Genomic DNA, 24,422 nt, shown 5'->3' on the forward strand with positions numbered 1-24,422 from the left:
ATATATTTAATTGGACCAACTTCTGGCGAGAGACCAGCTTTTGAACTTGACCTGATGAAGGGCTCTGAGTGGCTCAAAAGCGTGTTTCTCTCACCAACAGAAGTTGGTCCAATAAAAGATATTCCCTCACCCACCTTGTCTCTCTAATATCCTGGGACCAACAACACAGCTCCAACAACGCAGCATACAAATTTGGAAATGACACTGAAGTTAAAAGGGCAGTGGCAAACCCGCTGGACAAAACCACTTTGCAAAATACCTGGAACAAGCAAAGGCAGCAGGTGGCCAGGCTGGGACAGCTACTGCCCGCCAGATTATAACCCGGCTGGGAGGAGCAAACAGCCGCACCCCGAGTGACTTGCGCTGCATTGCCCAAGCATTGCTCTCGCAGGCTGCTGAGCAGTGCATGGAGCCTGGGGGCTCGCACGGGCCGCCACTAGCAACCCAGGGGCAGCTCAGGCTGCAGAAGGGGGTAAAGAGGCTCGAGCCCACCCTGCCCTGAACAGGACGTTCGGCCCCGAACCCCGCAGACGTCCCCACGCGCATTCTGCGCTGAGCTGCTTAGCGTGAGGCGGGGAGGAAGGGAGGTGGAGAGAAAAACCGGAAGCGCGTGCGCAGCGCGGCCCTCGTGGCACTTCCGCCGGCCGTTCTAGCCGGGGCCGTCTCTATGGCCGCCGCGTTTTGCGATGTTTATTGTCGCGGGGACTGGGCCCGGGACCCGGAACAACAAAGAGCGAGAGCGACGGGGCGCGTAGCAACCGGGCCGCGCGCGGCGGAGCCGGGGACACTCAACCGCCGGCCCACGCGGTAACTGCAGCCGCCGCCGCCCACCCGCGGCGCTGGCCGGGGAGGGTCTGGCGCTGCGGGGCCGGGGCGCGGGGGGGCCGGGCAGGCAGGTGTCGCGCGGGGGACGGGGGAGCCCCGCTGCGTCCAGGTCGCTCCGAGACCCCTTCCCCGCCCCGCGGTCTGGGCCCGGTCCCCCGGGAACGAGCGCGGAGCCGCCCGCGGCCTCTGTGTCGCGCGCCCCCCCCCCAATAAAGGCGCCTCTGGGTGCTGCCCTTTGCGGAGCTGGGGGGCGCGGGGCTCGGGCTTCGCAGCCCTGTGGCGCTCCCACCCCTGCTCTCGCCTAGTGGCTCCTTCCTGGGCGGCGTGGGGCAGAGATCAGAGCAGTGTCTGGGCCCTCCCCTCCCCTCGTCCCCACAGCTGGGGTGCTGCGGAAATAACGGTGCGTGCACAAAACGTAGTTCAGGCCCTTGGCCAATCCCCCCGCCCCACCCCGTCCTCTCACTGTCCCTTTCCATGGGAAGGGGAAAGTGAGGAGGAGGAGAACGAGACAAGAGCATCCTCCATGGGAAACACTGTTTCCTGGCAACCAATAGAGGCTCCTCAAGATGGCAAATACTTAACCAACCCTCCCCCCCCCCCCCCCCACTTCCCTCAAAGGATGATTTTTGTAAGTTCCTAAAATAACATTTGTAGGTTAGATTAATCCTTGGTGGCGGCATGTTAAAGGAGATATAGAATCTATCCCAGGTGATCAGCCTTGTGAAATGGAAACTGTCACATGATTTAGGCCTAAATGCTTTGTAGTTTAACAAAAAGTTTAAGTAAAAATCTAACGTTCATGTTTCCATGAAAAGATTTTGGCTAAGTTTAGAAAACAAATCATTGCTAAAAAACATTGTTTACTTTTGTCTATTTATGTTGTTCATTTATGTTTTGTACTTCATTCAGTTTGTTCCAAAACAAGAATCTAGTCAGTTTTATTTTTTGGTTCTGATGCAGCAGCATAATCCAACCTAGACATTGCAGCAACTACTGCAAAGGAATGTTTAACACAGCTTTTATAAAGGCTTTTAAAGCTATTTTGTATATATTTAATGAAAATATTTCTATAAATATTAGGCTTTATAAAGCCTCCTTTCCCTTCAAAACCTAGATTGGAGGTCTAAAGTGCCTGACAGTGTCCCTAAGAAAAATATGAATGGAACATGTTAGCAATTTTGTGCTGCTAAGTAAGTGCTCTGTAAAAGGAAAAATTAACCTAGGAGCAAGTGGTCTCGGATACAGTGAGTTTCCTAAACTGTGAACCTGTAGAGAACCACCAGCTCAAAAGAGGAAATACACTGGACCCTCACTAGAACACGAGATTTGGGATTCATGCGCGGTACCGCGTTAATGTGGGGACCATGTTAAAATGAATTGCAATTATAGTAATTAAATTTGGGATCCATGGCTGCGACCACGTTATATGCGAATTCGCGCTATATAGACACGCATTCTAGTGAGGGTCCAGTGTACTTTCTTGACAGTGGATACAAGCAATAATAGTTATATGCAGCAGCACTTAAAGGGCTCAGTAGGAACCAATGCCCCTGTGTGGTAGGTGCTGTACAAACACACAGACTCTGCCCTAAAAGCTTACAATCTATAAAAACCAAAAATCTAAATAAACACAACACACCAAACACAAGGGAGGGAAATGAGATACAGTGCAAACAAAATATTACTTTAGACATTATGGTGGCCATCTTTGATCAGGGGAAAAAATTTTCCTCTGCCCAGTTTGACAGCCATGTCACATGATGGTTATGATATTGAGAGACAAAATATCTATCATCTGGTATCCTAATGTAAGGGTGGGTTCTTTCTTTCTGGTTGACTGACAGTCATCTAATTAGGAAACTAAGAGGAACCACTGCATGACAAGTGTGTGTGTGTGTGTGTGAGAGAGAGAGAGATTGTGATATACAGATTACATACACGTGCACAAAAACATACATCAGACCCAGCAGACAACCAATAAGGTGAAGGGAAAGGTTCAGCCTCCTCTTCTAAAGTCTGTTTTAGTGTTCAAGAAATTGGACTCTTAAATCATTTCCTCACTGAGACAATAGAGGCATTACACAAGTGCTACTGGAACTCCTATGAGTAGGGCCCTACCAAATTCACGGTCCATTTTGGTCAATATAATGGACATAGGATTTTAAAAATCGTAAATTTCATGATTTCAGCTATTTAAATCTGAAATTTCATGGTGTTGTAATTGTAGGGGTCATGACCCAAAAAGGAGTTGTGCAGAGTGTCACAAGGTTATTGTAGGGGGGGTTCCGGTACTGCTACTCTTATTTCTGCGCTGCTGCTGGTGGGGTGCTGCCTTCAGAGCAGTGTGCTTGGCCAACAGCTGTTGCCTTGTGGCCACCCAGCTCTGAAGTCAGCACAGAAGTAAGGGTGGGAAACCAGGACACCCCCTCGCGCCCCCCAAAAATAAACCCAACAACCTTGTAACCTCCCTGTAACTCCCTTTCGGGTCTGGACCACCAATTTGAGAAGCGCTGGTCTCCCCCGTGAAATCTGTATAGTATAGGGTAAAAGCATACAAAAGACCAGATTTCACAGAGGAGACCAGATTTCATGGTCCGATGCATTTTTCATGGCCGTTAATTTGGTAGGGACCTAACTATGAGCTACACAGCATTGGTGAGGGATTGATGTTTCCTAAGATTTGAGAGCTGCAAGCTTACTAGTTGGTTGGGAAGCTCTCTGCCCAGAGTAGCTTCCCAAGTTCCTGCCACAGAGCTAGAGGTTTAGGGAGTTTTTGTGTTTTTTTTTTTTCTTGTGGCAAGCTAACCTTTCCCTTAAATAAAACAGATTATTGTGAAGTCAACATCTGCATCCCCCAAGGCTTACTGAGGCCAGGAATGTTTTCTGCTGAATTCAGACCATCAATTATGTTTTAAGGAACACTTCAGCGTTTAGGTAAAATAATGTCCAAATAGAGCGTAAGTCTTTGTTTACAAAAGAAAGCAAACATAAAGCATTCTATTACAGCTTTATTTCTATCATACAAAATAAGTGGTGTAGTTTTAATCATTTCATCACATGGATGTTGGTACAATAGAATGGCAGTACCACTATTGGCTAACAGCCTATGAAGGCCCTAGTTCTGCAGTCAGAGCTGCATGGGTGAACTCTATAACTACACAGTGGTCTTCCCACGCAGATCCAAAGTGAGACTGAGGCCAAAGTGGTTTGCAGAGCAAGACTAGTATCACCACAAAAGTAAGTGTATGCCATTAAGTCTTTCATTAAAAGACTCTGGTAACACCATAAACCATGAGTAGTTATTCCCTTACATCAGCTGATTCCCTCGCAGTACTTTATAGCATCAAGATTCAGATGCCGAAAGACCTTAAGGCTCGTCATCAGTAAACCTATGACAGTGTCCATGTATTACAGACTGGTTTGAACTTTTATTAATTAGTTGTTTCTAGCGATCTTAAGGTAGTAGCTTTATCTGTTAAAATGACATGTCGGGTTAAGTATTGTTTAAAATGTTTCTGTGCATGTGCAACTAATATTTTAGGTTATTAAAAGTGAAAAACATAATACTGAATTTGCTTCCCCCCAAATAGGCTGTTTACCTTTGGCATTTTTCTAAGCTAGGACAATAAAAAGCACACTAACTAGTGCTTCTCAAGCACTGGCACAATGTTGCAATACTCTTTAAGTTGACAGTATCTTTTTAATACTTTTAGGTCGGAAAGTTCATGAACAGAGCTAATCAACAAAATCTAGTGGAGTCTAATAGGGCAGGTTTAGGAATTTGGCCTGTTATTATAATAATAATAATAAATGCACAATTTATAAAGAACTGGAAACTTTGTTTCCATTCTTGTCCCATTGCTTTACAAGTATAGTTCCTACATCTGGAGTAATAGTAGTGAGCCCTATAAATCTATTGGTTGAGTGATCTCAAAAAGTGCTTTACCAAAGGTACATAAGCACTTTTATCCTCATTTTAAAGACAGAAAAGCTGAGGTACAATGATTAAGTTATTTGCCCAAGGTCATATAGCAAGTCAGTGGCAGAGTTAGGGTTAGATACTAGAGGTGACTCATTGACTTCACTGGGGCCAGGATTTTACCCTATTGTGTCCTGCCCCGTGTCTGTACCATGTTCACTGAACCATGCTGCCTCGCAAAGATGTTATGTATAATTTAAAGAACAGTTATATATAAACTCTGAATATATTTTTGCATCTTTCCTCTTGTGAATATTGTTGATTTGCCCTTTTGTTAAAAAGGAATAACCATGAAGCTGAATCTGTATTTCTATCTTGAGGGATGGTAGCCCACCATACTTCATTTCCCCAGAATCTTTTCTTTGTTCTCAGTATGTTATACTGTACTAAAATGAATGTCTGAAGATTTTGTTTTAGATTTCCTCCTTTATCCAACTTCTTGGACTGTTACTGAGACAAAGACAGTTCTCCCCCTCACCCCCCACCTTTTACACCACAAAAGGGAACTCTCTTGTTTTATTCAATGTTATTAGATCATGTAATGAAAGACCTTATCATTATGCATATGTAACAAAGGGTGAACAAGAACTCCAGCAATGAAATTCCTGACTCTTGTGGCTTCGTATTCTGAAAGAACACTAAAGTAATAATGTTTTGTATTAAATAGCTTGTTCAACATGCTGCTGTTAATGAGGAAACTTAAATCAGTATTATACATCTGAAGTAGTTTACTGTGTAAACACTCAACATTGAAATATTAAATATTCAAGTTTGTTTTTTTCAACCACTGGAAGGTGGTTTTAGTCTTTTACATTGGGCTCAGATATTGCTTGTATAACAAATGTCACTTTTTACCAAGTAACTGTCACAAGCTGTAGACTACAATTATAAAGTTATAGTTAAAATTCATTTTCAAATTTCCAGTTATGTGCTTTGCATCATCTGAACTTTTGGAATATTACTGATGAAAATAGGTGCATTACTATTACAATATAAAACTTCAGCTTGCCAAAATCTGCACGTTTAAATTGTTCTTGATGATATTCTTGTGGATGAAATCACTCTGATTGACTGGGCCCCACAGTATATTAGTATTCTTACTGGTAATTTTCAGCTCCCACATTGAATTTGTGAATTGTTTGTTTTTGTGATCTCTCCACCCTGTACCCACTGTTCTTAACCACTTCTATTGTATAGCTGGCATTTACCTCTAAAAGATGGGTGTTTTGTGATAAAAAGTTGGAGGCATCTCCCAGGAAAGCAGTTACATTATTTAACAGCTGCTGTGGTGTTGTTAAGTAAACATTATACTGTAATAGGCCATCATAAACAGACATGATAGGGCATTAGGAAGCTTAGGGATATGTACAGTTCTCCGTAGAAAAATATTAGTTACCGTTTTTCTTTCTCCTCCACACCCTATATCATTTTCTGTGCTTTCTTGCTATTCTTTTGCCTTTGCTTTGATTCTTTTACTCTCTCTCCCCCCTGCCTCCTTTTTCCTCTGTCTGACAAGCCAAGAGCTATGACATAATGTTTCAGATATGGAGCCAGCTGCAGAGTGAAATAGACGATGATCACACAGCAGCCAGTTCCATATGTAAAAGACATCTGCATTTCAATGTGTCACTACTATATGATGATTGCTACTTCTCTTTTAGAAAAGAAGTACTTGTGGCACCTTAGAGACTAACAAATTTATCTGAGCATAAGCTTTCGTGAGCTACAGCTCACTTCAGGTGCCACAAGTACTCCTTTTCTTTTTGCGGATACAGACTAACACGGCTGCTACTCTGAAACCTGCTTCTCTTGTTATCCAGCTGTAGTCCTCCACTCAAGGTGTGTCTGAGAAGACTATTGGTCAGAAGTTGTGGCAGGGTGCCATGTGATAGGAGGCCAAGAATGCATGGCAAATTAACATTAAAAGTGCTTAGGTGGAAAAGTTGATACTAACAATCTTGGTTTCCCTCTTGCTTATTTCTCATAAATATTTTGACCTTGCCTCTGTATTTCATTTAGCAAGGGAGTATATGTGATGGGCTCCTTTTACATGTGGCAGTTTCTTGTCTCCTGGCCGCCTGCTTTTTTATAACATGAATCAGTGTAGAGAATTTATCTTAAGGCTGACAGCTTTTCTTTCATTATACTCTTTGCTGTTTGTTGTGTTCATTCAGTATGGGGTGTTACTGGATTTTCAGCTAATGGATCAACAGTGTTTTGATGTACTATGGCTAAGGCTTACAAGTCTGTCAAGGAGGTCACGGATTCCGTGATTTTTTCGTTACCTCTGCAACTTCAGGACTTGGGCTATCAGTCCTGGGTGGTGAGGCTCAGTCTGTCATCTCTGTGCTGGGAGGCTCCAGCTTCCATGAATTCTTGTTTATTGCCTGTGACCTGTATGTGACTTTTGCTAAAAATAACCGTGACAAAATCTTAACCTTAACTGTGTCCTCCATCTCTTGAGTTGTGGTCTGCTTTAGCTTTTGAATCTTTCCTTGCCAAATTCTTGCCCATTTTGCTAGCCAGTAATTTTTCAAGGATTTTCCTAACAAGCAGCATTAAAATTTTTACTTTTCTATATTTTCTTGTAAAAAGTTACGAAAATAAATTGTAGTGCTTCGGTGAGACCCTTAGTGTATGTCTACACTGCAGCTGGGAGCATGCTTCCCAGCCTGGATAGACAGAGATGTGCTACCTCCACTCAAGCTAGCACACTGACTAGCAGTGCAGACTTTGTGGCAGTGACTAATCACCCATGCTCAGACACTCCTGATCTCCTGAGTCTGAGTTCAGTGGATAGCATGCTAAAAATAGCAGTGGAGACATCCTTGTGGCACTGGCTAGTCACCTGACCTTGGACCTGGAGGGTTAGGCATGCCTGGGCTCAGGTGGTTAGCTCATGCCACAGTGGCAACCCCGCAATTGTTAGCAGGCTAGCTGAAGTGGAGCTAGCTCTTATCTGTCTACTGAGACTGGAAGGCATGGTCCCAACTCCAGTGCAGATATACCCTTATATATCTCTCTTCTCTTTTCCTTCCCCTACCTCCTCTCTGCTTCAAAAAACAAAACTAAAACCACCCCCACAAAACCAAAGGAGCTGACTTTCCTATCCAATTTTAGGGAGGATGGGTGTCTGCTGGTAAAAATGACAAAAAACATTGACGCTGTTATTGCATAGTTCTATTTGAATTTTAATTGTTAGTGGCAATATTGTGTTGAAATAATTGGTTTTAAAAAAACAAGTCTGCAGTGGGAAGTGAAAGTTCAGTGTATTACTAGTAGAGCACTTGAACTCTGGAATGTTTCAGAGTTGGTCTGATTTTCACAAATGAGAAACTGAACAATCCTTAAGTATGACAGAAGTTGGTCCAATAAAAGATGTTACCTCACTCACTTTATCTAATATGCCAGTATGTGTTATTTGTAGGAGAGAAGAATTCTGAAGTAGTTTCTGACATGAAACAGGAACTACTTTTAACCATCAAATGGTGAAAGTTTCTTTTTTTTAATATTGTAGTCCAGGGGTGGGCAAACTACGGCCTGCGAACCACATCCGGCCCATCCAACCATTTAATGTGGTCCTCAGCTCCCGCCAGGGAGTGGGGTCGGGGGTTTGCCCCACTCCCGCCAGGGAGCAGGGTCGGGGGCTTGCCCTGCTCCACGCGGCTCCCAGGAAGCAGTCAGCATGTCCCCCCTCCGGCTCCTATGAAGTACGCGTAGGTGTGGCCAAGCAGTTCTGCGCTCTGCCCCATCCACAGGTGCCGCCCCCGCAGCTCCCATTGGCCGTGGTTCCTGGCCAATGGGAGCTGCAGGGGTAGCGCCTGCGGATAGGGCAGTGCGCAGAGCCGCCTGGCCATACCTTGGAGCTGGAGCGGGGACATGCTTCTGGGAGCTGCTTGCAGTAAGTGGCTCCTGGAGCCTACACCCCTGAGCCCCTCCCCCCCCCGTGCCCCAATCTCCTGCCACAGCCCTATTTCCCCTCCCGCCCTCCGTACCCCTCAATCCCAGCCCAGAGCCCCCTCTTGTACCCCAGCCCCACCCCAGAGCCCGCACCCCCAGCCAGAGCCTTCACCCACACCCCGGTGCCCCAATAGCTTGCCCCATCCCTGATCCCCCTCCTGCCCTCTGAACCCATTAGTCCCAGCCTGGAGCACCCTCCTGCACCCCAAACCCCTAATCCTGGCTCCACCCTAGCTGGAGCCCTCACACCCCTCCCCTGTACCCCAGACCCGTGCCCCAGCCCTGATCCCCCCCCACCCTCCAAACCCCTTGGGCCCAGCCTGAAGCCTCCTCCTGCACCCCAAACCCCTCATTCCCAGCCCTCCCCAGTCCTCACCCCCCCTCGCCCGCACCCCAACCCGGAGCTCCCTCCCGCACCCTGAAATCCTCATTTCTGGCCCCACTCCAGAGCCCTGACCCCCTCCCGCAACTCTACCCCCAATTTCGTGAGCATTCATGGCCCACCATACAATTTCCATACCCTGATGTGGCCCTCAGGCCAAAAAGTTTGCCCACCCCTGTTGTAGTCCTACATTATACTGAAACACAATGTTAAGAATATAATAGAATGACACAGTGTAACCAAGTGCCTCTCCTCCCAGTTCATTCATAGCATTAACTATATACAGGAAAACTAATTTAAGGATAAAAAATACTTTTCAAAGTCAGTTTATTCTTTTAACGTATTCATGTTTTGTGCATATCTTACAGTTTCACAGGCAATGAGAAGGCTTATAGTTCCAAAGCATAAACTTTGGCAAATATTTGATTCTTATATTTGGAATTAAATTTCATCCATGTAATCATCATTAATCGAAACAGTCGTGAGAAACAAATTTTTCCTTATGTTTAACTTTATCCTGCACTGACTTGAGGAAGGAATTGAGGAAAGGTTATCATTTATAGGTGCTATAAAGCTTTTCCTTTGTTTCATAGAAATACTAATTCATCTTCATATTCAGCTTTTAAAAATATTTTTGTTGAATGAACAGCATAGTATAATTAAGATATCTTATTCCTTTAATTTTTTTCCCAGTTTTTATGTATAATTAGTTCTTTCATGACAATTTCTGATAAGTTGGTTTCATGGTATTGAAACATGAGTGTTAATAAGCAATAGGTTTCCTGTTTTCTGATACACAGGATGCAAAACTGTGTGGTTAACACAGACCATAAATGAGTCAGAATGGCATACAATTTATTCTCCAGTTCCAGATTCTAAAACTGTCTCAATTAAGGAACTAAGGTACATGAAAGGGATAGTTTTAGACAACTGTGTGACACAGTATTTTTAATTGTATTGTTTTCTTTTTCAGAATGTGATCTTCATGGTATGCTGGTGGGGAATCTGAGTTTTCAACCACCCCAATGGATGCAGACAGTGATGTTGCATTGGACATTTTAATCACAAATGTAGTATGTGTTTTTAGAACAAGATGTCATTTAAACTTGAGGAAGATTGCATTAGAGGGAGCAAATGTGATCTACAAGCGTGATGTTGGGGTAAGAAATTTAATGTATCTCAAATGCCAAACTAGACTAACTTTTATACATGTTTATCAAACTAGAGCTCTGTCAATATCCATATGTTGGATGTAGTTGGTAGTGTGAATTCCAAAGTCAATGTAGCAGAACTGTGTTTAGAATGGCTGGATTCTCATCTCTTTGACTTCTTCCAGTTTCTTTCTTGTTCAGGTTTGCCAGGCTTGTATCTGTTCTTGGATACTAAATTTGAGGAGACAAATATTGCAGTACTTTGAAGCCATAAGAAATGTTGTGAAATTAAATTTATGCAGTTTGTTTCTGGTGCACCCTTACCCAATATTAAAGTAAACAGGGAGAAAGTCTTGTTGCCTTCATCTAGTCCAGTGTTTCTCAAACTTTTTGATCCCAGGGACCAGCTTGCTGCCTTTCTGTATTGTGTCAATGAAGTTTCAGGGGACAGGCATGAGTCCATGGACTGGTCAATGAAAAACACTGATCTAGTCCATCTTCCTGTCCATGTAGGGTTAGTTGGGCTGGCCAGAAAAATACCCATTCTGACATGCCAAAAACTTGGCTTGAATCTTATTTATTTATATAGCCCCCTATTGTAGATGTGCACATATCTGTGCAGGAATAAAGTAAGACTCGGATCACTGCCTTGAGAAACTAAATCTGATGTGTGCAGTTAGCTCCAATGTATAGGGGAACACCTTGTTAGAAAGGTATTATACAATCTTGTGTTTATTAATTCTGGCATGGTCAAGCATGAGTGGTAGCAGGGAAGTGCTCAAGTTGTGATCAATGTTGAATGCTAGTCAAAGAACAAGTTTTGAGGTGGGATTTTGAAGCAAGATAGTGAGGTTGCTAGGTATACTGGTGTAGGGAAGCTATTCCAGGTATAGGCGATGGTGTGAAAGTATGGGCAGCTTCACAGGTTAGAGGAGGAGACAAGCACAGTGAGAAATCAAGAGGGAATTAGCAGAGGAAGGATGCTTGGGGAAGCAAAAGAAAATGAGATCTGAAATGTAGACAAAGTGAAGTTGTGTAAAACTTCGCAGATGAGATCAAGGAGTTTGAATTTGTGCAGAAGGAGACAATCAGTGGAAAGAGTCAGAGCAGTGATGTGGTCATAGTGACAGGCAAAGATGATTATAGCACAATGCTACCAGCCTTAAAAAAGTTTATTTAAATAATTTCTGTTCACTTGAGCCACCAGCCAGCCTGTTACTTTAATACTTGCTTATTGGCTAAGATACTTCAGGTTTATTTTGCTCTTCTCAGGAGTTGATATTGATTTAACTTCTGAAGGCAAGGAAGGAACAGTCCTCAAGGCTAAAATAGAATAAAGGAAGTATTTTATTAGTATAACACTTGTTTTTTCAGTATGAAATCACACATACACTAAAACCTGTTTTTCTTCTAATTCTTTCAGAAAGTATTAATGAAACTTAGGAAACCTAGGATTACGGCCACAATTTGGTCCTCAGGAAAAGTTATTTGCACAGGAGCCACAAGGTAAAATCCCTCTTTTGAAGGAGAGGGAAAAAATTGTTCCTGGATGAAACTCTTGTATACGACATTGGAAAATACCACTTATTATCGTGAAATCTATTGCATATATTATTGGCAGCTCTGGTACAACCACCTATTATGAAGGTTGCACGACAGTTCCCATTATAAGAATCTGTTTACAGTTGCTTATAATTTTGCCAAACTTTAACCCTTTGGGTAGAATTTTTTTGTGCTGAATGTCTGCTTCAGGCTGAATTTTTTTGAAAATTTCAACTAAAACAGTTCAACCATTATTTCTGAGAATGACACTAGGGAAAAAATACATTGTTTTACCCACATTTAAAAAAAAAAAAGTCTGGCAACCTTTTCTTTTAAATACTGTAACATCTCCATGCTTTGGAGCAATGACTTGAAATTGGAGTGTGGGGAAGTGGGGTACTTTGTGTCAGGGGAGTATTCTTTACTGTCTCTGTGAAAATCCATCCAAATTTGGTCAAGTTCTAAACCCTGGGGGGGCGGGGGGAATCTCCATTTGCACATTCTCAATAGAGCCTTCTTCAGTTTTAGCAGCTACATTCCCTGAAGAGTTGGTCTTCATTTGGCATACTCCAGCCCAGAACTGAGCAGGACTTTCCCTGCAATTGCTGGGTTGCTGTGGGCTGTGCCAGGTCTGGGTCCTGGCACCTGAACTGGGAGCCTGGCTCTCTTGTGTTTTCCATGACCTCCTGCTGCGTGAAGCAGGTTGCTGCGTGGCTCCAATGCAGAGGGGACAAGGGACTAGATTGGGACAAAGAGCCAGAGGGAGGGAGAGTGAAACTGCAGGCTGGTGGAGGGGAGGGGCGGAATCTGGGTCTTGGGACAGGGAGGACTGAGACTGGCTGAGGAAGGGGTCTGATATGAAGCAGGGTTCTACAGACAACAGTCCCCTTCAATACACAGCCCAGATTTATCCCCAGAGCAGGTCCATGCTGTGAACTGAATGAAGCAAAGGTCCTGTGGAAAACATAATATTGATCCTGTAATTGAAGACTGTAACATAATATAGTGGTTCCCAGACTTTTTACTAAGGCAACCCATCAAATGCATTTTGTCTTTTTGGGGGACCCACCATTACCCCCTCACCTCCCTTTCCCTCCCTTTCTCAGCCCTCCAGCTCCCCTCTCCCTCCAGCCTCCTGCTCAACTCCCCCTCATTTCCTTGCTCTTGCTTTCCCTGCCTTGCCCCATCCTGCAGCCCCAGCTGGTCCCTCTCTCCCTCGGCTGGGCCGTGATCACTGATGATGATGATGGGCGTTCACTCGTTACCGAGTATGATCATCTTCCATGAGAATTATGGATCCTCAGATGACTAATAAGGCCTATCCTTGAATCACAAATTCTATTACAATGGGAGCAGATGTTTTTGGGCTCAGCAGGAGGCTGTTGACCATGACTGGAAGCCAGTTTCTCCTTCCTCCTGCGCCTCTTGTCCTCTTCAGCTTGTTGGCAAGCAAGTTCAAACTGCAGGGGACCAGCATGTAGGACTTCACTCCATTAAGCGATCCTGGACAAGTGTCTCCCAAGTGTCAATGTCAATATTACACTTTTTTAGGTTGTCCTTCAGCAAGTCCTTATAACACTTCTGTTGTCCACCCATGTTATGGTACTCTTCTTTCAGCTGAGAGAACAGGACCTGTTTTGGGAGGCGATGGTCTGGCATCCAGACAGTGTGACCAGGAATTGCTAATGGATGATCATTGCCTCGATACTGGTGGTCTTTGCCTCTTCTAGAACACTAATATTGTTGCTCCTGTCTTCCCATTTGATCTTCAGAATCATACGAAGGCAGCATTGATGGTGCCTCTCAAGGACTTTCAAGTGGTGTCTATAAGTTGTCCAAGTTTCGGACCCATACAACAGTGTTGGTAGAATAACGGCTTGATTAAACAAGAAGCTTGGTGTCTGTTCGAATGTCATGATTTTCAAAACCCCTGTGCCGTAAACAAAAAAAAATCTATGCTGGCACAGCTCAGGTGATGTTGAATTTCTGCATCAATATCTGCCTTTGCTGAAAGATGACTTCCAAGGTAGAGGAAATGATCGATATTCTCCAGTGTCACTCCCTTGATTTTGATAGATGGAGCAGGTAATACCTCATTTGGAGAAGGCTGATAGAGCACTTTAGTCTTCTTGATATTAAGAGTGAAACCAAGACATGAGTAAGCATCGGCAAACACATTCAAGATAGTTTGAAGATCTTTCTCAGAGTGGGCAAAGATTGCATTGTCATCAGCATACTGAAGTTCCACACTGTTTGGAAACCACTCTGTGACTCTTCTAAAATTTCTTCTGATGGGCAGAAGGCAGGTTGCAAGGATCCGCGCCAGAACTTTGCCTGCAATGGCTAGGAGGGAGATACCACGATAATTTCCACAATCCACTTTATCCCCTTTCTTGAAGAGGGTGACAGTCAGGGAATCCCTCATTTCACTGGGTATCTCCTCCTTTATCCAGATTTTAAGGGTAAGCAGGTAAGCTGACAAATTAGCTCTGGTCCACCATCTTTGAAGATTTCAGTGGGGATCCCATCTAGACCTGCTGCCTTGTTGTTCTTCATATGCTTGGTGGCATTGTGTACCTCATAAAAATTGGGAGAGTCTCTGAGCTCATCCCTAAATAGTCATTGAGGGATTTGCTCAAGGACTTCATCTGCAACCATTGAATTACAGTTAAGGAGATCTTCAAAACATTCTTTCCAGTGAGAATTGATGGCTTCGTTGTCCTTCAGAAATGTGGTTCCGTCCTTAGAGTGAAGAGGATTGATACCATGATGAATTGGCCCATAAACAGCGTTGGTGGCACTACAGAAACCACAAGTATTGTGGATGTCCATGAGATGTTGGAGTTCTTGTGCTTTCTCAGTCCACCATTTGTTCTAGAGTTCTCTGGTTTTACGTTGGACTTCCAGTCTCACCTTGGGATGGGCTTCTCTCTTTGTATTACGATTTATGTTGTTCTGCCAAGCATGAAATTTCATTCTCTTCTCATTGATGAGTTGCTCAATTTCAGCATCATTCTCGTCAAACCAGTCCTGATGTTTTCTGGTTTGGTAGCCTATGGTTTCCTCACAGGCATTGATTATTACTGATTTCAACTGGCTCCAATGTTCCTCAGTTTCTTCCGGAAACTCTGATGGGAGCTTTTCTTCTAAGACTGCTTGGAGGTGGTCATGCTTAATAGAGTCCTTCAAATCTTGAACCTTCAGTTTGCACCTGACCTGCTTCTTTTGCAGCCTCCATTTGGGAGCGATCTTAATTTTCATTTTGGATCGAATAAGGCTATGATCAGTCCAACAGTCATCAGCAGTTGTCATTGCTCTTGTGAGAAGTACATCAGGCACGAGCTATGACTTAGTCGAGGAGAGGCCAGAGCTTTGACCGTGGGTGTCTCCAAGGTGTTTTGAACTTTTCCTTGTGTCGGAAAAGAGTGTTCGTAATAATAAGTTCATGTTCAGCACACTTGGTCAAAAGCAGAATTCCATTTGAATTGCTTTTGCCAACTCCTTCTTTCCCGATTGTTCCTTTCCACAGGTCTGAGTCTCGTCCAACACTTGCATTGAAATCCCCCAGAAGGATGATCTGATCTTCTGTAGGGGTCTCCGATAAAATGGTTTCCAACTGAGAATAAAAATCTTCCTTTACATTCTCATTGGCATCCAGTGTTGGTGCATAGGCGCTCACAATAGTTGCCTGTTGATTTTTGGTGAGCCTCAATCGGAGTGTCATAAACCGCTCATTGATGCCAACTGGTATCTCAGAGAGGCACCTTATGAGTTTGCAAAAAGAAAAGGAGTACTTGTGGCACCTTAGAGACTAACCAATTTATTTGAGCATAAGCTTTTGTGATCTACAGCTCACTTCACTGTGGAAAATGCAGAAGATTTTTTTTATACACACAGACCATGAAAAAATGGGTGTTTATCACTACAAAAGGTTTTCTCTCCCCCCACCCCACTCTCCTGCTGGTAATAGCTTATCTAAAGTGATCACTTTCCTTACAATTTGTATGATAATCAAGGTGGGCCATTTCCAGCACAAATCCAGGTTCTCTTCCCCCCGCCCCCAACCCACTCCTTATGACTTTGTTCTTTATAGCAAAGCCCACTTCATGAAATCGGGGTTCATCTATAGATTTTCCCTTCCAGAAGTAGGTGTATCCGCCTTTCTCCTCCCTCACCTGTCCTTCATCAGCTCTTCTAGTTTCGGACAAAGCAGCAATTTTGATGTTAAACCGACTCAATTCATGAGCAATAATGGCTGTACGTCACTCTGGTCGGTCGCTGTTTGAGTTGTCCATCAGGGTACGTATGTTCCAAGTTCCAAAGTTGAAAAGTTCCTTACATTTTCGACCGCTGAAGTGGTGATCCTGCTGGATGCGGCTGTCCAACCAGGAAAAACAGAGGCAAGACTATTTTTAGGGTACCTTTTCTAACCCCCCTTCCCATGTGGGGTGAGCAGAGTGGATCCGAAAAAGGACTGCTCAGTTGTGGGTGCAGCTGCAGAGATGCTCGACCCTCCTCAATCCTTGAGCAGGACAACTGTAACACACACCCACCGCCTGTGTGTCAGTCTGTGACTAGGAACATCCAGATTTCACTGTCCTGTTCCTGTCACCACTCGCAGATCGCCACCGGACTTGTGTGTGCAATATTTTCCCAAAAGCTGGAAGATGCCTGTGCCGGACTTCTTTTAAAATGGGGAGACTGGTGCACAAAAGTCACCACACTGTCCTTGACAGATAGAGGACTTGAAACCAGTGGCATGGACACCATGACAACTGGAGATTCTCTATCTGCTGCAGCCTTCATCCACCTTCACAGCCATTATAACGTTACACAACAGTTTCAACTCTATTGTGCAGTTATCCTCCATCGGCTCTGCTGTTAGGGACTTCTTGGATTACACTTTGTCTGGAACCTCGCCCTTGACAGTTCTGCCATGGGTGACCCTAAGGGAGTACATGACTCCAGGCAGCATCGCTCTCAGGGTCATTGAGACACGCAAGCCTCTCTACCACTATAAGGGTGTTGACTGTACAACCACGCAATCACTACCAGGCTGCTGACTGTCCAATTCTGGCTTCAGCTGCTTCCTCCATGCTGCTGCTGCCCAAATCCCTCTCCCTACACTGCTGCCTTCCAGGGGAAGTGAGATTGCAGGTGGGGAGAGCACCTCTGGGACACAAGTGACCCACCTAGATGCTTTCCAAGACTCACTGGTGGGTCGGGACCTGCTGTTTGGAAAACACTGTCATAATGCATATGCTCAAGGGAGCTGATTTCATACGTACAGGCTATCTTAATGCTGGCACTTCTTCGCTTGACTTTGCATTTTAACGTTTTTTAATATAGTTTTTGTTGTGATTACATATGTAAGTATGTGAACGTGTGTATGTATACATCTTAAAATTTTAGTTTTATTGCAGTAACTATTAGTAAAGCTAGTTGCTTATTATCTCTCTCCTTTAAATTATAGTGAAGAAGAAGCTAAATTTGGTGCCAGACGATTAGCTCGTACTTTGCAGAAACTAGGTTTTCAGGTAATGATCCTTTTGATAATAACCTTCTCTTTTAGGGGTGAACAATAGGATATGTATGTATTTCTATTGATAGGGGATAGCATGTTTGGACCTTTCAGAACAGATAGTCAGCAGAAGAGGTGCTATAACAATTTCATAACCAGCATTTTCTCACTCAAATTCTCATTGTGTAGCAACGCAAGTTATCTTGAGATTGTATTTATTTGGGGCTCCCACTTGGTAGTTCAGCACCAGGCTTCCTTATCAGCTAATGAACAGAAATTTGTTTCAGGAGGCTGGGTAAACTAACCACCTGCATATATATATATATAATATATATGTCCTCCTTATACTCAAAATCTCTAAAAGGATTGCATTGAAGAAAAGTGGAAATTTGCCCCATCCATTTGTAAAATATTCTGAATGGCATAAATATGGTTGTCATATGAACAGACACATTTTCCCAATGGATCTTGTTTTCGGATAGCCATTATGGTGAACAATTCCTAACTGCTACAAGTTTGATTTTTGTTTTTTTAAATTAAACTAAAGCAAGTTGCTATAGTCTAGTTAGCCACTGTGCACTGCGACCAGGATTTACTCCTGAATTAGAACTTAAAAAGTGGAACTCCTCCTTGCCTGAGCTTGAGTCAGTTGCATCTACCATTCAGTTGCAAGGTCTGCTACTGTAAATGACTTAGGCGTGGCTGATAGAACCATTCAGTTTGGTGTTTGTTCCTTGAGCAGAAGGGCATATAATGACATTTTAGAGCTATCATCCAACCAGTTGCTCTAATTTAATTAAATAAACCATACATTTACTATCAGGCAAGTAGCTAGACATCAGAGTGATGATATGAAAGTAAGAATGGCCTACTTTTAAGGTTATTTAGCATATAAAATGACCACCAAATTTTAGAGGTGGGCAACCAGCCCACAGCAACTCTTACTATCCTGAGTGCATTAAATCAAGTGATTTAAAACTAAGTGATGGGGTATTAAGTATTGGATATCATGTAAAAGTGAAAACGATGGAGCAGAATGTTGAATTAAGTCAGATGAAATATATACCCTGGTAAAGCTTTAGTAATGGCTTTATAGGATATAAACTGGTTCATTTAGGTGCAGAAACAGATTAATGTGGCCTAACTTTATTGTAAGAGTGAACGTTATAGGCAGAGCACATGTTGATGTCTAATTAATATTGCACAAGCATTTCCATTCTAAGGGGTCATTTTCATCTGCTTGTAATTTAACTGTTCAAACTGAAATTTGGTAGACTCATTCTCAGGCTGCAAATTTTTTTTTCTTTTCTTTTTTTTAATTAAGTTTGAGCAAAAATGGGTCTTCATTGGCCATGTCTGTGTTAACAGCTTCAGGAAAATCTCCCACCATTGCATTGGCTTTGCTGGTAATTCGCCAGAAGCATTTTACCACCATATTGTAGCATTGTGTGGCTGTGGATAAAAGGCTATTGGAAGCCAGCAGTTTAGCTTTTTGTTTCAAAAAGAGAAAGGAAATGGCTTTCTGTGAACTAGCTACTGGAGAAAAAACAAACAAGCAGTTTTCTCTCATTTTCTTTTTTATTCTTAACTCTGGGAGAAACTGTTAAATAAAATAATGATAAACTGTTAATATGAACTAACTATGTAACACCTTAGTGGGTTCTAGTAACACTACAAACCAAGCTTTCCCCGTGTCATTTATTTTGGTGTTTCATGAATAATTTGGTTTAGTTAATTTTTAACTTAGTCACACATGCTTACTACAGTAATATAGACCATGCATGTTCATTCTAAATGTAATTGAATCTACATGAGAAGGCAATTGTGTGTTTGGTTGGGTTTTTTGCTAGACAAGTTATTGGATTACAAATATAGTTCAGAACTAAGTTAGGTATTTAAAAATTCTACCCTAGTTCTGTTTGGATTCCTATTCTTGTCAGCTTTGTGTTAAACACAGGGTTTTGTTGGTTGAAATAATCAAATTATTGTCAGAAGATATCTTTTTCGTATCAAATATCATAACCTTTCTTATTCTTGTTCTCTTTCTCTCTCCAAAAGGTAATTTTCACAGATTTTAAGGTTGTCAATGTTTTAGCAGTATGCAACATGCCCTTTGAAATCAGATTGCCAGAATTTACGAAGAATAATAGACCTCATGCTAGGTACAGTAGGTCTTAAGAGAATTCTTATCTTTTTCTTCAGTGTATCAGCTTTTTATTAGCAAATATAGAAGTGTCTTTGACAATCTTTTCTGTTTTCTAGTTATGAACCGGAGCTTCATCCTGCAGTGTGCTACAGAATAAAACCTCTCAGAGCTACCTTACAGATTTTTTCAACAGGAAGTATCACAGTAACGGGTACTTTATGATGCCAAAATAAATATTTAACTTACTTTGTTTCATGGGAGTTCAGTTAGACTTTCAAAGCAACAGAGAGACAGGCATGTGAGATTTCATTTGTACTTAATGCTGCCAGATAATTTGTCTTTCAGTGAAAATACCTGAATAACTGTGGGAGAATGCAATACTCCCAGCAGATCAAATACGTTTGTCTTGTACACGTGGATGTAGTCAGTTTCTGGGGAGATGAGGCATATGAGGAAACTGAGCTTATATACCAGAGACTGAGGATATTTGCTTGTTTAAGTACAAATTCTAAAACTTTAACCTTCCTTCTCATTTTTCTTCTGTACAGTCCCATAAACTACTGCTGTTTAAGCAGCAGTTACTATCACAGGCATGCACCTTGAGACTAGAGAGGCACAGCCAGTACAACATGGCAGCATCATCCTTTGACCAACAACTAGGGGGTGTTAGAGATTGCCCTATTTCAGGTTTTGGTCCAAGTCTGGCAAACGCTTGGGTAAACTTCCTCTTGCCCCTTTTGGATGGAAAAATTACACACAACCTTGGCTGGAAACTTAAAATGAAACAAACAATTAAAATAGTTGTGGGGAAATCTCTTCCTAGATGCCAGACATCTAATGGATTTCCTCAGTCATTGGAACTTTTTTGTTGACTTTGGTCCTGAAATTAAAATAAATATATATGTATGTATATGTGTATATATATATTTTCTTGGAGGCTTCGTGCCACCTTTCCCCCTCCCCTTTATTCCTACTTGGCATCCTCTGCCCCGTATCTCAAGAAGGACTTTACCATGTTTCCCAGATATGCACAAACATCAGCTGAGAGCAAATACAACACCTGCTAAAATGGGGAAAAAACATGAATAAAAAAGGATTCAAAAACTGTGGGAAATAGAACTCCGACACACATGATCTGGAATTATCCCATGCTAAATTTCTATTGATTGGAAATGACAGATAAGATATTGGTATCTAAAATCATGCTTAGGGACACTTGTATTTGGGGGGGAGGGATATGGGATCCTTACCAAGACCTAACATTTTATACAATACATTTCTTTTGACTGCAATAATTATAGCTAAAACCCACAAACATCCAAAATGGAAACCTACCCAAAAATGTAAATGTTCCTGCAAGCTAATTTGAACTAGTGACAGCCAAACATAGAAGAAAAATTACTTTTCAAATAAATGAGAAGCTTGAATGTTCCCCAGAAATGCAGCCAACTTATTGAACTGTGATTTAACTATTTATATTTTGTAACTAAAAATCTCTATTAAAATTCAGGAGAAATACTTTTTTTTAAAAAAATGACATGTGTGGGGAGAGTTACAGGCTTGATGAAGAGAGAAAAAGAAATGAGGAAGCTGGTGGCAGTATCATCAACTCCAGCTTTCCTTCCCCTAAAATGCATGTTGGGTTTCCTCAACTTCTCTGTCTCTCGTCTCTCCCTGTGCTAACCTCCACAATCCTCTGTCTTGCTGTGGAGGTTCCCTTCCAGGTCTTCAACTTTGGGAGAATCACTACTATCCTTGCAAGACCCATGTACCTACTCATGCTCTTTCTGCTTTCCCCGGCCTGCTGGATGTTACTGCGCATTGTTCTCTAGAACTTCTTATTTCTGTGGTAGCAGACAAATTGGAGGGAGGTGCACTGCATTCAGTAGTGCCTGCCTGGAAAGCAGAGTATATTGGCTGATAGGCCTCGTATAATCCTCACAAGATTTGAAAATATGAGAAGGATCTTCTTCCTGGTCCATTTTCTTATTTTTGTAAATGTACAAAAAAGCACTAAAATTATGTTTCCTGAAATTTGCATGTAAATAGGATATACAACGATTTGTGATCTCTTTAAAGATCACTACATTAGGAAGAAACTTCGGAAGTCCTCTTCTCATTCCTGGTGAAACCATTAGTTCATTAAGTCTGGTATCCTGTCTCTGACAGTGGTCAATAGCTGGCGCTTTACAAGAAGGCAGAAAACCCTCCCCAAATTCACTCAACCAAACTGGCAATGTTATCCATGAGGCAGAGAGGGACCCCAGCAGTAATCAGTTTATGCCATGAAACATGTGACTTGATTACCCTTGTCCTAGTTTTCATTTATACAAATTTTGTTAATAGTTTTTAAATTATGCAGGCCATTAAAAATCCAGCTGTGATATTTGATACTGACTTTGAGAGGCAGTGAATTATATAAGTTGTCTGAAATATTATTGAACTTATCTTTATTTTGCCTAAAAATACTGGCTGTTTTCATTGGGTGACCCAGAAGGCTTTATGGGCTGCAAAATTTTGAATAAATTAATGAATTCCTTTCTAACTCTTTTCTCTTCTGGGGTACATAATCCTAGTTTTTCCACCTCCACAATCCAAAATATCTTTAGAAAGGGATTTTTAAAGGCATAAAGGGCAGGCGTCATCTTAATTGAGAAAGTCCACAGACACAATCTCAGGTCACAAAAAGTTGGCAGTACTATAAATGGGGGCATGTTAGCATTTGATACAATTTTAGTTGTATTTTCTGCATTTTCTACACTTTTTTAAAATACTGCTGCAAATTAGGCAGACCCTTTTTACTGAGCCTCCAAAATAGTTTTCCTCGGAGGAAATCATAATTTCACACACTATCAGTATGGATGAAAAGTTGACTATTTTGGTCAATACATCACTATACTCCTGTCCAAGATTAATTTTTTTTGTCATTCTGCTCAATCATTTGCAAGCTTCATAGTTTGTTACCCAGTGACTTAGTGCCACCAGCAGACATCACCGACTCTCTCTCCATTTCTGTCTCCAAAGCATCAGTAGATTAGTTTAGATCAGTGGTTCTTAACCTTTACTGCACCCCTTATCAAAAATCAAAATATGTTCTCGCACCCCTTATCAAAAATTGTTGAAGTAGGTCAGTTCTTTAAACCTAGATATATTTTTGTTTGTTTATTATGGTAATTGTTAAAAATGTATAATGTTAATAAATACATAGGTTTGATGAAACAAAGTAGTTGTACTTACGTGCCTGTGCTTAATTTGTGTTTTCGATGATTTACCGTCTAAAAAAATCTGGCATGTCTGGCACCCCCAGAGGGTGTGTGCACCCCACGTTAAGAACCACTGGTTTAGATGATAACCTGAGTATTCTTCCCGTTTGAGGAGATAACCAGATTTTGGGCTAACAGTTGTGTCCTGAGGTTGATGGCAGAGGAATCAAATAAGCCAAACTACAAAGTTACAGACCCATCAAGTTTTTGTTATACTGAACTGTCGAATAACTGAGACAGAGGTTAAAATCCATCACTTACAAATAGTTTCCTTGGTTAGCTCAATGAAATGAGAAATTGAAGTGGCCATCCTTTGATGTGGGTATACAGGTTCTGAGGACAGTAGCAAATCAGAAAGCATATGGTATGCTTTCTAACCCCACTCTTGCTGGGATTCTTCTATTCCAGTATACTAGACAGTATATAATTTCTTATGAAATAAAAGTGACAGATGTGGAGTTATTAATTTCTAATCTAGTCAACAACCAGTTCAAATGTCATTATGGGTTCTAGAAGTTGCATATTATTTTCTTCCTCTAAGTACTTAGTAGCTTTCTTGAATATGAGAAAAGGTGTGTCTACAGTGTAAAGTTGTGCTAGCTGATATATGCTGAATGGTTTTTGAGGTACTGTTACATTCTTGCTTTTTAATGCCCTGACTTTTTCTCCCTCTTCTCTCTATTTTTTAAAATGTCTCAGGGCCAAACGTAAAGGCTGTTGCCAGTGCTGTGGAGCAGATTTACCCATTCGTGTTTGAAAGCAGGAAGGAAATTTTATAATTCACCACTTAATGGTTAGGTTCCCTAACCAAGCACCTTTAAAGACTGCTGCACATTGGACTAAAAGCAAAAAAAGGAAAACTGGACCAACAATAGCTGAGGAAATACAGACTCTTTTACTTGTTCATGGCCACAGTGTAAACTCCAGTCCCTTTGGATTTTATTTTGAACAGTGCTGTATTGTAAAAACGAAAGTTTACAAGATATGAAATTGCTGCTTTTAAAAAGACGTTCTATTTATTTTTGCAGTAATTTCTGTGTATTCATAAGCAAACCTGTCACGATGTGCACTACCTTTCAAACATTTTTTTAGTTTGAGCTTGTGTTTTATTTTGTGAATAGTCTTTTACATTTTTGTATGCTGAATATTGGGCACCAAAGAAGCTGTAAAAGTTATCTTTTTCACTTGATGAATGTGCACAAATAAAAATTTGGAAAATATCTCTCTTAATACCTGTTGTTATATTCCTTTCCCCTTTTTCTATTGCAATTAAAATTGTACAGTTGCAGATTAATTTGGAAACCATGTAAGTGTAGTCTTTTGCTGATACTTTTGTTCCTACTTGTAGTGTGTGTGTGTCTAAAGTAATATGCAGAGGGCTAGACTGAAATCAGTGGTAGTTGCGTACGTGTATCAGAGGGTAGAATTTGGTTTGTTATACTCTTAGTTCTCAACTAAATGCCAGATTTTAACAGTTTTCTTGCTGTTGTGTTGAAGAGAATATGCTTCTAAGCATAATGGCCGATGAGCTTTCATCTTTTGGTGACGGAAAAAGCTTACATTCGAAGAAGCCTCGGTAGAAAAAACAAGGAGCCCTTGTCTACTGGGTGGATGTGAAAAAGGAGCCATCGCATGGGCTTGTTCCTGGTGCCT

At 41.9% G+C, this 24,422-nt stretch overlaps 1 protein-coding gene across 2 annotated transcripts; it reads left to right on the forward strand.

Annotated features, from left to right (window-relative positions):
- Positions 1-608: 608 nt before the first annotated feature.
- TBPL1 (TATA-box binding protein like 1) lies at positions 609-23,989 on the forward strand. 2 transcript variants are annotated; one of them, XM_073337351.1, is made up of 8 exons: positions 609-807; positions 3,652-3,759; positions 10,120-10,306; positions 11,721-11,803; positions 17,313-17,376; positions 19,419-19,522; positions 19,623-19,717; positions 23,469-23,989. In XM_073337351.1, exons 3-8 carry the CDS (start codon positions 10,172-10,174, stop codon positions 23,546-23,548), a joined length of 561 nt encoding a protein of 186 aa, XP_073193452.1. In that variant the 5' UTR covers positions 609-807; positions 3,652-3,759; positions 10,120-10,171; the 3' UTR covers positions 23,549-23,989. The 2 variants fall into 2 exon arrangements, with proteins under 2 accessions (XP_073193452.1, XP_073193451.1); XM_073337350.1 differs by lacking the exon at positions 3,652-3,759.
- Positions 23,990-24,422: the final 433 nt, after the last annotated feature.

This window comes from Lepidochelys kempii, chromosome 3 (assembly GCF_965140285.1).
Source record: "Lepidochelys kempii isolate rLepKem1 chromosome 3, rLepKem1.hap1, whole genome shotgun sequence".
Lineage (NCBI taxonomy): Eukaryota > Metazoa > Chordata > Testudines > Cheloniidae > Lepidochelys > Lepidochelys kempii.